The sequence below is a fragment of the Silurus meridionalis genome, chromosome 15, assembly GCF_014805685.1.
Source record: "Silurus meridionalis isolate SWU-2019-XX chromosome 15, ASM1480568v1, whole genome shotgun sequence".
Taxonomy (NCBI): domain Eukaryota; kingdom Metazoa; phylum Chordata; class Actinopteri; order Siluriformes; family Siluridae; genus Silurus; species Silurus meridionalis.
This window is the reverse complement of record NC_060898.1, coordinates 15077391-15095375: the sequence shown is the minus strand read 5'-3', so window position 1 is coordinate 15095375 and position 17985 is coordinate 15077391. Positions and strand designations below refer to the sequence as shown.

Sequence of the window (17985 nt, the reverse complement as noted above, 5' to 3'; positions counted from 1 at the left end):
AACCCATTGAATTAATACTCTTGTATGAATCCTATTTCAGCATAACCTAAATAAAAATCACCAATGTCAGCACTCATTGGACACACATGGTGATATGTGACAGAACACTGACACACATGTTGAATTAACCACAACTCTTAAATTATTAGCAGTTTAAAATCTCAACTGCTTTGACACTGCTCGGTTCAGGCAGTACACAGACTGGTACTTTATTGAGAATTTAATGAAGAAATGAAACTAATAAATTATAGCACACTAATAAAAGGTTAAATTGTCATTACTTGATTGGAAACTTTTAAACAAAGAGATTTCCTTAAGACCCATTCATGTACCTTAAATGAATTCTTTGAAAAATAAAAACTATTCAAATTACCATGCAAAGAAACACAAAACGTAAAAACCAATACCCTTAAATGTAAGCTGTGCTGTGTTAATAAGGAAATGTACAATTTAGCACCCGTTTTTTTTTAAGTGCAAACAGAGAACTGTTCACTGTGAGCATTGTCTCCATCGCTCACTCTTTTAAATCTTAACCAGTAAGGTCGATTATTAATCAATACCTAAATGGAAGAGTCTAGAACTGACAGAGCTTTCCTTGAAAACATTGGCCAACCTTACTCGCTATATCCAACAGAAATCCACAGAGCACATGCATTTTTCAGTCCCACTTTATCAGATAAAGATTTCTTGTTCTTCTAACCTCAAGATAACAGGTCGTTTTGTTAAGATAGCAGAAGTGGTTTTGTTTTCATAGCAAGCCAAATGACGAGGCTTGTAGATAACAGGCCAAAAGAAGACTTGTGATAACAGGAAACTAAAAATACATTTGTGAAAAAAGACTATTTGTTGTACTAATTTCATAAAACATCCACCAAAATAAACAATCCACAAACTAGCTAATTAGTGCTAAATATGCTAGCTATATTTTCACCCTAATATGTAGTATAAGAAAAAGTTACAAATAAATATTTTGAGGTAAGTTGATTTATTAATTTGACTGACATATGACTGACGGTGTTGAGTTCAATAGATCATGCAGAGTAGAACAGTAAACATATTTCTGGCATACTGAGGCATTAACATAAAAACATCTTATGAGGTTTTAAAAAAGCACAGAACAATAAAAAAAAAAAAAAAAACACTAAAACTTTGAGAAAAACTTTCTATATTATGCTCATTATCCCGGGAATTAATTTAATTCTTAGAAAAACAAGGCCCAAATGATGCTAGCTGGCTTAACACTTTAGCTAACAGTTTTAGCTTTCTACCCTGAGGGCATCTAAGTAAGAAAAAAAGTCTTATTGCAAAATCAGAAAGACAAGTTATAAATCTTTAATTCCCAGGTGTTTGTATAAATATAGAATTTCAGCAGAGACAAAAAACAGTAAACACATCACCGAGTTACTATGGCATCAGTTTCAGCAGTCATGAAACTGATGATTCATAGCAGACATGTAAAACCCACAACATAGAACTGAGAACTTTGTGAGCACGAAATGACACTTATAAAGAAACCCTTCACTAATTCCTAAACCATGGGCCTATAAATTACTTATTTGTACATTAAACAACAAGGATGTTTGATAGCTAACTCAATAGCTACCAATATACTGACAATATATTTAGCTACATTAAGTTACACCTTTAGACATTTGCATGTGGGCATATCAATCCTCAGACTGCCAGTGGATTTTAAAGAATACTATTGCATTCTCCAGATTCTGAACAAAATTTCAATATAATGACAATGGTACACACACAAAAAAAGAAAACCGACTCTTAAAAAATTCAGAATTCAATATCTTACAAACATGTTAGTTTATAATAGTATCTGATATAGATCCGTCAATATGTAGACACATTAGCCGATTAAATCTCTAACACTGAACAGTAAGCTTTTAAAAAAGCTAACTGTTCAGTGTTAGAGATTTAATGAGCTAATGTGTCTATATATTGACGGATCTATATCAGTTTACATGTGGAAATAAAAAAAGACCATTCTGAGCTCTGAGCTGAAACCCTATGCATGGGGTCCAACAAAGTTCAAGCTGCCTACTTAAAACCTACATTTATACATTTTGAACTCAAGAGAATAAATCTAAAAAATAACAGAAAAAATAAGAAAACATCCTTTTAGTTAAACTGCGGACAAATTCTGAATAAACTGGAGTTTACTCAGACCTGATTATATTTTGGGGTGTAAAAATCTACAGTTTGGTCAAATTATTTTTAAAACCTCCATAAAAAGGATTCCTTTCTTGATACTGCAGCTGAAATCTGATCTGAGCTGTTTGTTTTTCCTCTACGCCACTAGTCAAACCTTTCCCATGACCCTTTCATGGACGCTAAGCATACTGCAAACTTGCCAAGCAACAAAGCAGAGGAACTGCATTTCTGACATGCTTACTCCAAGCCCTCAAGCCCATCTGCTGACTAACAATGACATCACCCTTCCTGTGCCTTTGGGGCTCTTGTTTAGGGGTTTTGAGAGAAATATACAGTTATCTGAGCCTGGAGGGGAAAAAAAAACATTGATGTTTGCAGTGTTTGTATTAGTATCGGTGTGTGGTCTCTGATGAAGGTGTAGACATATGCGTGCTTGGTGAGATATTAAAATGTCAGTAATGTGTTGTTTATGCTCTCGTTTGTCATATGTGTGTGTCCGCTCTTGTGCGGGGGGTTGAACAGCCGGACAGACGTTCCCTTTGGCCTCTGCGGTCTGAATGTCGAAGTTGAACGAGTTCCATCACAGCTCTGCCTGAAGAAACTGGGACTGAAACACCCAAATAAGGCAGCGTGTTTTCAGCTTTGGATCTTTCCGCAGTGAGCTCATCAGGCAGGCTGAACAGAGGTTGCACTCCAACTCATCAGGACTCAGCAGACTGCATTTTAATTCCCTAATCTTAACACACTAGTCTCTCAATCATGGTACTGATATCCCCAGTGTAAACATATTAACATTTTTCTATTATCCCAACACACTGCAATTAACTGAGTTCACATTTGGGATATTAAGCAGCAGATACATTTATCCACTCCTGTGATTTTTAGGAACTTGGAATGATTCCATCTTCAAAAGGTCCATCTTCAAAAGGTGCACACACAGATGCATTGCAAGGCCTTCTCATATTTTATCATCAGACACATTCCTGAGCGACAAAGCGTTATCGGTTCTTAAAATCACAGCCGTTGCTGGGGTAACATTACCACCTCATAGCTCAAGGGTTTCTGGTTCGACACTGTACTAGTTTCTTATGGGTTCCTCCGAAAACATGCAATGGGATTGCAAGGAGTCCTTGATGGACTGATGTCCCATCCAATGTGTATTAGTGTGTATGTAGTTTAATGCTCAACCTTGATCAAAATATATTGGTACCAAGGTTTCACTGCACTGTTTACCTATTGTCCTGTGTATTCATTATTTTCTGTATGTACAGTTGTGTGTTGTCTTGATCTCATCTAACACTTGTGTGTTTACTTTTTGTTTATTCATGTGTACTATACTACTATGCTATGTGTTGCGCCATTTCGTTCTAATGTAAACCAGCTATATAGGAGGAGCTAATTTAACTGTAAATAAAAACAGAACTTAAAAGTAAAGCAAATATGCGGTGTAACTGCTACAAATGTTATGCAATTTATTTAGAAAGAGAAGGCCACAGTCTATTCCGCTTTTGGTTTCTCTGGGCCGGTGTTTCCCCAAAGTTCACCTCAATTAACTCAACAGGATTCCAATTTGCTACTGGAAGCGAACTCTCACAGGCCATTTTTATTAATGTTCAGTTTGACCACTCTACTGAGACCAGTGAGAGGGAGAAAACTGAATTCGAATATATTTGGTGATCTTAATAGGATGACAGTTATTTTAGGAAATGCTCCAAACACTTACACCCATGGAATCCATTTTTGCATTATTAACTAGTTCTTATTATTTCAACTGCATTATGACCATAGATTAGTTTTATTCAGAGACAAGACCTTGCTTAAAATGTGAACGGGGCAGCTTGTTATTAGTCAAAACAGTGGTTGTATTATGTAAGTAGTCACCTCAAAAATAAAAAAGCAGTCACCTCAAAAACTTCTGTCCTGTTCGGTTCAAACACAAATGCATTACAGATACAGTGCACCTTGATAAATTATTTAATGAAATGCATGCATGTGAAGTAGCTGGAGCAACCTCAAATATGTGTTATTGTTATTAAGTAAAAGGCTACACATTATTTATTGAATTTTTTCCAGACTTTAAAATCCACCTGAAATGCCACTTTTGTTGATCCATTTCTGGTGCATATATATATATATATATATATATATATATATATATATATATATATATACACAGTACAGACCAAAGTCTGTACCTTGTGTGTCAAACTTTTGGTCTGTACTGTATATATTATATATACAGTACAGACCAAAAGTTTATATATATTATATATACACAGTACAGACCAAAAGTTTATATATATTATATATACACAGTACAGACCAAAAGTTTGGACACACCTGCTCATTCAAAGAGTTTTCTTTATTTTCATGACTATGAAAATTGTAGATTCACACTGAAGGCATCAAAACTATGAATTAACACATGTGGAATTATATACATAACAAAAAAGTGAACTAAAAATATGTCATATTGTAGGTTCTTCAAAGTAGGCATCAAGAGAATGCCAAGAGTGTGCAAAGCAGTAATCTAAACAATTTTCATGAAAATAAAGAAAACTCTTTGAATGAGAAGTTGTGTCCAAACTTTTGGTCTGTACTGTATATATATATAAGTATATATATATATATATAAGTCTTGTATAACTCTAAATAAAGGAATGTAGCTGAGATGGCAGCTCAGAGGACAGACTATACTAGATGGGTCTTGTTTTAATTCTGACTGATAAAAAAGGCTAGTAGTCGGGAGGTGTTGCAAAAAAAAAAAAAACACTTAGTTGAAGCAACAGTACAGTATTAGCTTTTTTATTGTGTCTCTCTACCATCTGTTAAGCTATAGTTGAGTGCCAAGAATTGAGCTTCCTAGCTATTAAATAACCTGAAAAACAGGCAACAGTATTGTTTTCAGAAGTTGACATACACAAGTTATGATGTTGTCTGTCCCAGCAAGTCTTTGTGAAGTGATACGTACCTACACTGTAACGTTTAATAAAAATCTTTCTCTTAAACACCAGCATTTGGCACAAAGTCTAAAATCTCCAGTTTAGGGCCAGGATTATGAAGCCATTAATCTAGGAAATATATCAAGAGGGTGCAGTGGCTTCGTTTAATGCTGGGCTTTCGATTAATGTTGGGGCATGTGCCATTACTGAATCTGGTTATAATTTTGCTGCTCCTTAACAGGTGTTTGCAATTTCCCCCCTTCCTGCAGAGTCTCAGCATGGACCTACATTAAATTATGTACAACACTGTGTCGCAACAAGCCTAAAAATTACTCTCTGCTGAAATGTGAAGCATACATTTACAAAGGGAATCTGTAGAACTTACTTTGGCAGCGCCAATCTGCTCCTTGCGAAACTTCTCCAGTGGCGTGATCAAGACGTCATCGGCATTCTGTATCTGAATCAGATCACAATTTGGTAAGAATGTTTAAAAGGAACCTCAAGTGTAATTCTTAGAAGCAGTTTCCTCAAGAAAAAAAAAAAAGCAACTTGCAGCTCCTGAAGTTTTAAGTGGTTTTGAAAACCTTGAGAAAACATGCGGTGCAGTTTGCCCTTGTAGGATGGTTTAGAGAAGTGTTGCTATTGTTGGCTCACTGTGAGCCATTCTTTAGTAAAATCCAGTAACAATTAATTTATATGATGGGAAAACACGATTAGGTTGTTTAGGCTGGTTTTACAGAGAACTAAGTATTAGCTCACAACAGGACAGATAATATGAGTAAAATATACTTAGTTATAATACATAAGTATCAATACTAAAAAAAAATTCTTAGCTGAGAAAACCTAATCTTCATCATCTTACTTATTAAACTCAAACTTTTGTCTATTTTCATTTAGACCTTGTCGATCATTACAAATTTTTATTAACTATATATAGGACACCCAATTAAATCCACTTAATTTTTTATAGATACCACAACCATTCAACTTTTAGTAAGTAAGAATAGTTCAAATAGTCACAACTGATATGCAATAAAGTTAGTGATAATAAAAAAATTATCTTGTGAAAACATTTTACAAAGTCTAAACAAACTAGTGACTTAAATATAACTAAGATTGTGCTGAAAAGCATGCAGGAAAAACTGCAGATCTTTTAGAATGCTAGTCAATGCTAGAGTTACGATTCTCATAAACGATGTGTTGCAGTTGTGTTGCATATCATTATTAACATTTTAAAGTCATGAGCTATGCCAGTAAAGCCCAGCATATTTAAATTACCTTTGTAGCATTTTTCATAATATCAGAAGGTTTTATTATATAAAAGCAAAAACGCATCGTTTTGGCTTTTCATTGTGTACACACCTAAAGAATATATAGAGTATATCTTTCTTTTTTTACAAATCTTATACCTTGCTTGTAATTTTACATCATATGTACATCAATCAAAGTGTGATTAAGCATATAAACTAATATGAAAATAAAACAGCATACCGTAATTTCCAGACTATAAAGCGCACCCATATATAAGCACCCACTGAATTTTACAAATATTTTTATTTTTAACATAAATAAGCCGCACCTGTCTATAAGCTGCAGGTGTCTACACTAATGTATTTTACACAGGCTTTAACGAAAGACACGTTACACACGGTGTAACGGGTGAAATATGTTGCGCTTCCTTTAGGAGCAAAGCGGTACTTTGGGAATAGCCTGGCACTGCATTTTTCCGCTATTACTGCGTGTGTTCAAGACGAGGATTATTTTCTTATTATTTTCTGATGCTCATTTCTAAGTTCCTTTGACTAACCCGTTACGCTGTTGCCAAGAATAATAAAAAAGCACAAGTTTTAGAAACCTGTCTGTGCTTATATGATTTCTGTTGCAACTGGAGTTAATGAGCTCTCCCTTCACCCAGACTCAACGCGTTACAACGACTTGTATCTAAACAGTAGCCTACCAAGAAAGTCATTGTTCACTGTCTTCCTCTTTCCTTTTACAACTGTTTCTCTCTGGAGTTTATCTTTTGGCATCGTCGTGCGTTTAAAAAAAAGTTTTTTCTCCCGATGCCATGCAGCTCAGAACACAGGTGAGGTGCGTTTTTTCGTTTCCGTTCAGACATTTCATTGGTCTAAGGTTATGGGGTTTAGTTTTTTGGCTTGAAGTTTGTGAAACCGGAAAAACCCCGAAAAAATTCATAAATAAGCCGCTTCGTTGTTTAAGCCGTGGGGTTCAAAACTTGGGAAAAAAGTAGCGGCTTATAGGCCGAAAAATACAGTATATAAAATGTCACAAATTAAAAGTCAGAATCTTTTAGCCTGCTCCATAGCTTACAAACATGGCTGCCCAGAACTACAATCTCCTGCACACAGCATTACTTCCATGTTTAAAATAGTTCACTTCCACAAACACACACCTGGACTCAATCACACACACACACACACACACACACACACACACACACACACACACACATACACACATACACACACACACACTCATGAATACAAACTCTAAACTTTCACTAGACATAAACCAAGCCTTTGTATTTAATGTTACTATTCAGTAACATTCATAGTTTCTCCATGTTCAGTCACCTGAGTTTCGGTCTACTTTTTGACCACCTTTTTCCCCCCTCACAATTTATATTTCTCTCTGTCTGCTTTGAATGAAGAATTTATCTGCAGTCTGGTTGCATTTTTTTCCTTCAGTCAGGCAGAAAGAAGCCGAATGAGCAGGAAAGAAGTGAGATTAGCAATTGTTAATTCTGATTGGTATTTTAGTATGCTTTATGTGATGTTTAACAATTTGAATAAAATGGCAATAAAAAAAAAAAAGAAATAAAAAAAAAAACACAAGCAATTTCTTTTGGAGTGATCGGTAAGAAACACATCAAGACATAAACTATAATTTACAAGATAGTTATAAAAATGTACTGGTTTGGTATGTTTCAGAAAATTTCCATGCTTTTCCTGAAGCATAATTTTTCTGCACGATCCTTGTACGTTAAATTTTCAGATTCTACCAAAACAGCAAAAAGTCTTGGCGCCTGCAATCTGGTTCACAGCTCTTGCATCACAATATGTTCTTGCTCAGCATACAAACAGTCACACGAATAATGATCCAGAGCTGTTCTTCTCGTTTACTGTACAATAATTGTACTATAATTAGCAGCACTTTCGTTTCATAGTCTCAATTGGAAAAACACACAATTACATACTTAAGTTCCTTTTATATACTTTCCCAGGCACCAAGTGGTGGGCTTCCAGTCTCACTAGAGAATTGCCCAAAATAGGTTCCACATGCTTGCCTTGCCTGTGCACAGCCCTCCCCCTGCCATACTGACAGTCTGTCTCGACAGCCCTGATCTGGCTACGTCAAAACTAATGCAACCTGAACTTCTAATGGAGTTGGTCAGACTCCAAGCAGCTCCAGATGTAAGATATAGACCTTTCAGAGACCAGTAACAAATTTGCTGTTGAGAGATGCATGCTTGACATGCGCTTCCTGGACCCAAGGCTTCTACAGTGTAACAGAACCTTAAAGAAATATATAGCACCTGAACCACGTGTAAAGAATGTATAATGAATAATTCTACTTTGTGTAAAATCTGAAGGAAAAAACTCTATAAAATAATATTTTTAATACAAAGTCCAGAACTAACTGAGTCATTCTGAGGCTGTGCACTGACACACAGGAGCTGACAGTAAGCGCCTGAGTCATTAAAAACAAGTGACCTTTCAGCACTTTACATGAGCTGAGCATTTCCTCATATTCAGTGGCGAGACAGACATGCAGTCAGTTTGAGTGTATCTCTCAAAACACAAGTTCCCATGGCCCCTTACAGCCCAAGGGGAAACTCACTTCTTACATCAGTCCGATGCATCATGTGGGAAAATGCCTCCCTTTTAAAACAGATATATCTGGCTGCCTGCCCTAGCTTATAGTACGTGCTCTAAATACCAACAGATATGCAGTAGGAGGACTTCAGGTGACATAAGGAGATACATTATAAGGTATAAATTATATAATGTTTTTCTCTAATAGAAATAAAAGGCTGTGGTGTTATATTTTTTTAACCACTGCAATTCGCCAATGACTACAATAGTCACATATTTGTTTATCTGTTTATAGTTACAGTGGTGCCATGGAGCATCCACAAAAAAGATCCCATTATTACTCAGCAGCTATAAACAGTCCTTCAGTCAACAACTCCTCTTTATTTCTCTATTTACAAAGCATGGGGATCCATATATATAATAATCCATAAAGGTTGAATAAACGTCTACTCTAAAAGCATTTCTACTTTAATAAATAACAGCGAATGCTTTTAATCTTTTTATCATAGACAATGTGAAATATCCACCATATAAGTCCAGTAACATATTAGAACGAGTGCACTGATATAAACCCGTGATGTGAATTAAAACATGGTGTTACTGTTACTAAAAAAGTGAAATGCTATTATGAAAAAATATAAAATAAATCAACACCTTCTGATACAACAGATATAAGCCTTTGGCGGCACTGTAGTATAATACAACACGAATGATTTACGATTATAGCATTCTCATGAATTTCTTGCAACAACAATGACGAAAACTTTCCAGCTGCTTCCCAGAGGGAGGTCAAAGTGTTCACGTGGAGTCATTCACCCGTTTTAGTCTCGTTATTGTACATCTATGAATGAAAGCGCTGTCTGGGACTTCTTTTTTTTTTACGGAGGTATTTGTCATCCTGAGAGGCCTGGCACAGCAGCCTGGGAGAATGGAGCGTTGCGGAGCCACGGTCTGCAGGAAGTAGTCAGGCTGGAGGGGGCTGCTGGGTAATTCTCCCCCTGGGGCTCCTTGCACAGCTTCACTGACCTGCGCTCATTCCAATACACAGTGGATCAGACTGAACAGGCAGCATTACAGTGGAAGAGATAAAAAAAAAGAGGGCCAGTGAATTGATTCCAGATCCATCCAACACATTTCACATTGCTCCGGGAAACGCATTACGGCATCGGCTTTGATGTCAGACTCAATGACCAAATTTTATTCCACATGTGTGTTAATTTTCTCCACTGTGAGTAATGAGCTGAAGCATATTTTCCACAAGGGGCAGGACAGGACATTGAATAATACTGGCTTTTTTACTCAACAGTGTATGCGGCAACAGAGCGTAAGTCTCCTGATTATTACATGATGAATTAGATATTACTCTAAATCTGTACAATGTCCCTTAGGGAGTACAAAATTAGGGTTGGTAACTTGAGGTAATATCAATAATGTGATACATTATATATATATATATATATATATATATATATATATATATATATATATATATATATATATATATATATATATATACACACACACAATATATATAGACAGTTTATATATATATATATATATATATATATATATATATATATATATATATATATATATATATATATATATAGACAGTTTATATATATATATATAGAGACAGCTGTTGTTTGTACTTTTTATAACATATTAAAACTCTGACTGGAAGCAGATAAATACTTCTTAAAATGTTATCTGAAACATTTTTTATGAAAATGCTATTTGCTATTTGAGAAAACCATGACACATACAGACATTCCCCACCTTATGAACCCCACCTTCGTACCATGAATTTGTTTGTAAGTTGTTACTGTGTTTGTTATTGACTACGCATATCTCCTAATGATGTAAGAGCTATAAATACTATCAAATAAACAATAAATATACTAAAACAAATCAAAATACTGTATACACTATTTTGTATTAAGTAACAAAAAAAAATTATAAAAAAAGTAATAAAAAAAAAATTTCACTTAAAAAAAATTCATTCGCCCTAGTCCAGTGCGTATCATGTAGACTCGTTACGGTCGACGACTAGCTCACCGCGGCTTTTCTCCATTTTGAATTTTTCCGACTCCGAACAAATTTCACTTTGAGAACAGGTCTGTTCGTATCTGCAAAAGTACGTAAAATGGGGAGAGTCTGTATAGTGTATCATGACATTTTCTGTAATGTTACCCATGCCTTACTGATTCATTCCTAAAGTAAAAGTCAAAGATTGTTTATTATCATGACATTTTCTTTAGCACTATTTCACTTGAGCTATGACTCTACTGTAGCTAACAAGCAAGGCCCAAAATCCTAAAGGCCCAAAGTCGAAAAAAGCAAGCTAACAAGCAAGGCCCAAAAGACCCAAAATCTTTTCCAATATTGCACGTCCAAATATTCTCTGTCAACATGGTTAAACTACTTAATCCTGATGTTAAAGGCTGACAAAAATGACTGATTTCACTGGTCAAAGACTGAAAACAAATTTGCATCTTTAATGCCTTTTCATTTAAATGCTTTTCTGAGGTAAATTTTATTTGCGCTTGCTCCAAACACTGTTAGGGGTTCAATTTTTATGACTAAACTGTAAATATTGGAATGACATCACTGAATATATGGTTTTTGACTGAGAAATATAGTTATCAATAAGATTTTGCAATTTGTGATAAAACTTCCATTACCATTTTAACACCAACAAAAATATATCATGACTGAATGCAAAACTGGGACTGTTCAGTGCATAGGCACCATACAAACACAAGCTATTGTCTAGCCATGATACACATTATTAGTCATCACCAACCTTTTACAGTACGCATGGCTCAATCAGAGACATGACACATGCTCAGAACAGAAATATATAACAAGGGCTACATAAGTACATTCTTACACTTCTTGGTATATGTACCATACACAGGGTTTCTGCAGGTTTCACAAAGTAAAATATAAGTCATTTTTAGAAGACCATGAAGAATGACATTTAAGACCTATATCATAACATCAAAAACACACATGCTGTTAGCAACTGGTCTCTTTTAACCAATCCCCTAAATTCCTTTCTTTCAAGCCAAGTTTCCCTAAACTTGCACTTCCTCATACCTAAAAAATAAAATCAGTTTTATGTCTGTGGTAAAATCTAAAAGATGTTTGTACCAATAACAGAAAACTGATTGGCTAGTAAACTGGGGAAAATAATTATCACACACACACACACACACACACACACACACACACACACACACAAAAAAAAATGGGTATAAAATTTAGACAATAAAATATCATAACAGCTTGCTGATACGTGCAGTTCCCCTCTGTCCAAAAAAAGAGTCATGACCCAAAACAGGCATCTGTTTGACCAAAGTGTGTTTCCCATAACTCTCCTGCACTTGTTAGAATAGTTCAGAGCTTTCCCTGAGGCACAAGGGCTAAATTTTGGTAGCATCTTTTAAAATACCGCGCAATAAGCGCTTTATTTATAAGAGAAAAAAAACCTGATGTTGAAGTTGCAACCCATATCATTAACCCATGACACAATATCATCTAACAGTCTAACATAAGTTAATATTTTAACTCAAGTACAATAATGCAAATCAAGCACAGAAATATATTTACTTACAAGTCGTCGTTCCTCTTCAACTGTGTTTAAAAGCTGGGAGAATTCCTTTAATGACTGAGCTGTAATAAAATACAATTTTTCATTATTCAGCTATCACATGTATAACTTACAATCAAAGCAACAAATGATATGATTTCTGTTCTAGTTTTTTTTTTATACAGTTTAATAAACAATTTTTTGTGTCGTGGAAAAATTGGTGCTAACATCAAACCTACAAACACCGTAAGTATACTGCAAAAAAAAAAAACAAGAGGATAACAAGAAGAAGATACCATTTCGGGGTCTAAGATCTGTAAAGGTTGTTTGGTCTGTTTTTCCTCCTGACAAAGACACATTGATGACTTCATGAAGAAGACCTTTGGTCATGGTATAGTTGTATATATTGGCTGGTTAGAGTATATCAGAAACTACTGATCTCCTCTGAACTATTATTAGACTCTAGAGTTTGCAGAAAATGGTGCAAACAAAAAACATTGAGTGAATGAATGTCTGTCGGTAGAAAAGCCCAGTTTTTAAGAGGTCTGAGGAAATCTGCTAGATTGCTTAGGGGCTGCCAGGAAGGATGTAGTAGCCCTTATAATCACGCTTTACAACCATGGTGAGCAGAAAAGCATCTCAGAATACACAAAACATCAAACCTTGATGTGGATAAGCTCCAACAGCTGAAAGCCACACTGGTTTGCAGTTACATTTGGCATGTGACAGACACTCTTATCCAGAGCAGCTTACAATTTTCTTATTTATACAACTGAGTATTCAAGGTATTAAAGATAAGTATGTAACAAAGGAAATTGTGGAAACAGGCTCACCCAAACTGGACTGACAAAACCCCCAGCTAACCCAAGTCCAGTCATTCTCCTCTGATCATGCTCATCAATAATACTTGCAGTATTATGTTTTTTGTTCTTTACATCATTCTGATTAAATCCTAGACATTGTTGTGTATGAAAATTCCAGGAGATAAATGCCTAAAGCAAAAAAAACATTCCATAGCCTTCAAATTTACAGAGATCACACTTTTTCTTTATTCTGTTTGATGTAAGCATTACCTAAAGCACTTGACCTGTATCCGCATGACTTTTTGCATTGTGCTGCTGTCAAATGATTGGCTGATTGGATAACTGTATAACTGTGCACATGTGCAGGTGTTCCTATGAAAGTGTAAAATAAGGCATACAATCTGCCATTTTCTGTGTATGTTGTGTAGATTAGTATATTGGACTATTATTATGGTAGATTTACTGTTACTGCCTGATGCCCTGCTAATATTAATTACATATAATCCAATATTAATCAAAATATCCGCAATTGTTCAACACATCATAAACAGACAATTCTGTAGAATAGCTCACACAGAGATATTCTGGATTTGGCATTTTTCATAATTGGATAAACTGTGGTAAAAAACCTCAATATTGATTTTTCTAAAGAATTTTATGGCAAAATAAAAAGAATTAATTTCCTGCTCAAAAATACCATAAAAGCTGTTTCCCTTTTTTTCCCCATTTTCATTTCAGATGAAAAACCAATGAAGGCAGCATATACAGACCTGAAACTTCCACACCCAGACTTTCTATAAGCCAAGGAGATTCAGTGGTGCGTTAAACAGTTATGTTGGCAAGAAAAAACCTGCATCCACTAGATATGGAATCGTGACATAAGCGTGAAGCACGGGTCCTTGGTGTGTGAGGGAAAAAAAATGCTTATCAGTCATAACATCCAGCTGCTAAAGCAATTCACCCCAAAACACAGGTAAAGATATCAATCTCACTACTTCAGTTTGTGTGCATGCTTAGGGAAATGTAATATACATGTGCAACCTGCATAAAAGATGGGAAAGTTAAAAAACAGGAAAGCGCAAAATCAGATCTAAAACCAATTAACATAGTCTCGTAATAGAATTATTGGCAGAAGCCCCATGGATAATGCTGAACCACATCACTTCATCTCGGCTCATTCAGGTTGAGTAGATTATTGAGCTTTTTCAGGCGACATCACTTCCTGCTTGAAATACACAACTTTTTCCTGTTTGGCGATAAGGCTGTCTCACTGCACTGAGACCCCTCTGGTCCTAATCTCTTACTTTCAGCTCTTCCAAACATGTGTCCCAAGGCTACACATTTGTGGTTATTAACACAGGCCCTTGAGTAAACAGCCTTTCCTTCACAGCATGACATATTTCAGCTGGGTTAATGCGAGAGAGAAGCGTAAACACTGAGACAGCATGTTCACTCATATTTTAGACTTTTTAAGCATCTAGGAAAAGTGTGCACATAAAACTGAGATTAAATATGGAGTAGTGATTTAGGGGTTGATGTTCTGCACTACTGATCAGAATGATTTCGAGTTTGAAATCTCAGAACTATTACTGCAAACTATTGCGTGGCCCTTGCTCTATATACTACTGTATCATCTACTGTATATGTGTGATTATTATGATCACAGGTTTCAAAATAATAACGACAGTAACCAATTTACTTATAATAAAAAGGACTACAGTTGCGTTCACCCTAAGTATTTTGAATGTACCCCCACAAAAAGGCGTGTGTTTTCAGGTTATAATGGGAATTCAGTGAAATGTTCTGTACTGTAAACTGCGTCAAGCTCTTTATTTTCTCCTAACCAATCAGAAAACAAACATGGGTGTATTTCACAAAATTGAGCACACCCCTCACATTTCAGCAACCATTTTAGTATATCTTTATATGGGAAAAAACTATAGAAATGAAACTTGGATATAATTCAAAGTAGTCAACATGCAGCTTGTATATCAGTAAAGATTTACTGTTCTCTGAAAATAAATCAACCTACAGCCATTTTTGTCAAAAAAGCTGGCAACAAAAGTGAGTACACCCCAAGTAATAACAGCTGTACTAAGTATAAAATTTGGTGCTTTGAGTACAATTCTCTTATTCTGACCACTGGATGTTCAACATGCCAACTCATGACAAAATATTTTTAGATTTTAGAAGTTAGAATTGTTGCTCTCCACAAAGATGCCGAGGCTATAAGAAGATTAGAACACCCTGAAACTGAGCTACAGTTCAGTGGCCAAAGTCATACAGAGATTTTCCAAGATGGGTTCCACTTGGAACAGGCCTCACAAGGGTCTATCAAAGAAGTTGAGGCCTCATGATGTGCATCAGGTGCAGAAGCTGGCCTCAGACAATACACCGTACACTGCAACAATTCGGTTTGTATGGCCGTCATTCCAGAAGGAAGCCTTTTCTGAAGCTGGCTCACAAGAAAGCCCTGGTGAGGAGTAGCAAGAAAATTGTGTCTTGCCTACTGTTAAGCATGGTGGTGGTAGCATCATGGTCTGGGGCTGCATAAATGCTGCTGGTACTGGGGAGTTGCTGTTCATTGTGGGAAACATGGATTCCAACATGTACTGTGACATTCTGAAACATAGCATAATGCCCTCCCTTTAAAAACTGGGCTGAACGACAGTTTTCCAAAATAATAATGACACCAAACACACTGAGATGACAACTGCCTTGTTGAGGAAGCTGAAGGTGATGAAGTGGCCAAGTATGTCTCCAGACCTAAAAGCTATTGAGCACCTGTGGGGATCCTCAAGCACAAGTTGGAGAAGTGCCATATCCACATCCAGCAGCTCTGTAATGTCATTATGAAAGAGTGGAAGAGGATCCCAGCAACAACCTGTGCAGCTCTGGTGAATTCCATGCCCAGGAGGATTAAGGCACTGCTACATAACAATTGTGCTCACACAAAATATTCACACTTTAGGCACAGTCTTGACATGTTCACTTAGGGTGTACTCACTTTTGTTGCCAGTTATTTTGACAATATGTTATTAGTATTGGGATGTATATGTTTAATTGTTACAGTAGTAGTGAAACTTACTGAAAAATGAATAGATGAATGAATGTTCTCTCAGACTTGGGGCTATTCTTCCATAAAGGAAATACGAGGCTGTGTCATGAAATATTGTCAACATCACCAAGAAATACGTTTATTGTATAGTTCCTGAGTAAATTGAATAAAACTCCATAAGAACAGCTTTCTCTTTTATTTTTAACACTGATATTGTTATTGTGTATCCATATCTTGTTTAATAAAAAAAGTTTTCTGTTCCTCATACACAAAAATTCATGTCATTAAATGTGGTGGATAAAGATTATGTTAAAGGATGTTAAATGTTTTCTTTGACCCCTTTATCTGTTTGGCAAATACAACCACATTTATAAACACTACAGCTACATACAGCCATGGCATGTTTGGATTTAGCTGTTTAATGTTAAAAATGTGAATTAACACTGCATTCAAGTTTGCAGTATATTAACTTAAATAAATTAACAGTCTGGCCGGATGTTATTACAGGTGTACCTTTATTTACACGGATGAGGGTTTTCCGTTAGCAGAAAATAATCAATTAAGGGATGCAAGGATGTGACCCGACACGATGAGCAGTTACCCTTACCACCCTGGAGATATTATTTTCCTGTAACGGCATGTCCCAGTGCGCTTACGCTGCAACAATTTGTCAACGAACAATTTCTTATATTTTTTCTCTTTCTCACTGTCTAGGGTATAAAGAAAAAGTGCAGCTTGGCATGTTACCAAGAAGAAGTGTTCAAGGCCATTGGAGACTCCTTTCAAACATGGCAATTAAATGTCTCCTCACAAAAAACCCTTCACAATACAAACATTTACACATGTAGCTACTATAGAAATGATTACAAACTATTTCAGAGCTGCTGTTATAAAAAATAACAACACCTTCTTTGCACTTACATTACATTGTCATTGTTTCCTTGTTTTTTGATCTTTATTATACTGTATATACTGTGGGTTTGCCCTCTGGCTGTAATGTATGAACATAAATTATACATAAACTTGTACAAACAAATACATTATACAGTGCCATTCACAGCTGCTATGCAACAGATAGATGTGGACAATGAAGGCACAGACAACACTTTATTGTTATTTTGCTAGGAATAAGGACTGTGAATTAGTTAGTTAGTAAATAGCTGTTTGTTCTTTTAAAGGGACAGTGCAAAGTCCAGTCACCGTGGTAACAACATAAAAAATAACGGCAATATTAATATTTTCCTGATGCATTGGTCAATTCCTAATGCAAGTATCTACATGACTAAAATTACATTGTAATGAATGTAAAACATTCATGGATTGCTTCATACTGAGAAATGTAAATTTTCTGAGAGTACATGGTATCTTTTAATTATATTCATTTGTCTAGATTGTACCTGCCTGAATTAACTGGCCACATATTTTCGCTTTTTAAAATCCGTGTTTAACATATCATTATGCATGTATGTTTTTAAAAATAAAGAAGCGCTTTGATTAGATTTATTTTACACACCATTGTTTCCAAATGTTACACATCACTCCTTGAAAATTAGATGGCAGGCAGCAATGTGTCCGTGTAAGATGA

At 35.6% G+C, this 17985-nt stretch overlaps 1 protein-coding gene and 1 long non-coding RNA gene across 2 annotated transcripts in view; one reads left to right on the top strand and one right to left on the bottom strand.

Annotated features, from left to right (window-relative positions):
• The window catches only part of arhgap42a (Rho GTPase activating protein 42a), a 40538-nt gene that overhangs the window by 17758 nt on the left and 4795 nt on the right, over window positions 1-17985 (bottom strand). Inside the window, 2 exon segments of the mRNA XM_046867327.1 lie at window positions 5494-5565; window positions 12564-12622. Coding sequence (XP_046723283.1) covers window positions 5494-5565; window positions 12564-12622 — 131 coding nt within the window.
• Window positions 9494-17805, top strand: LOC124397688. The gene is made up of 3 exons (XR_006927952.1): window positions 9494-10268; window positions 14081-14315; window positions 17115-17805. It is a non-coding gene; the product is annotated as an uncharacterized LOC124397688 (long non-coding RNA).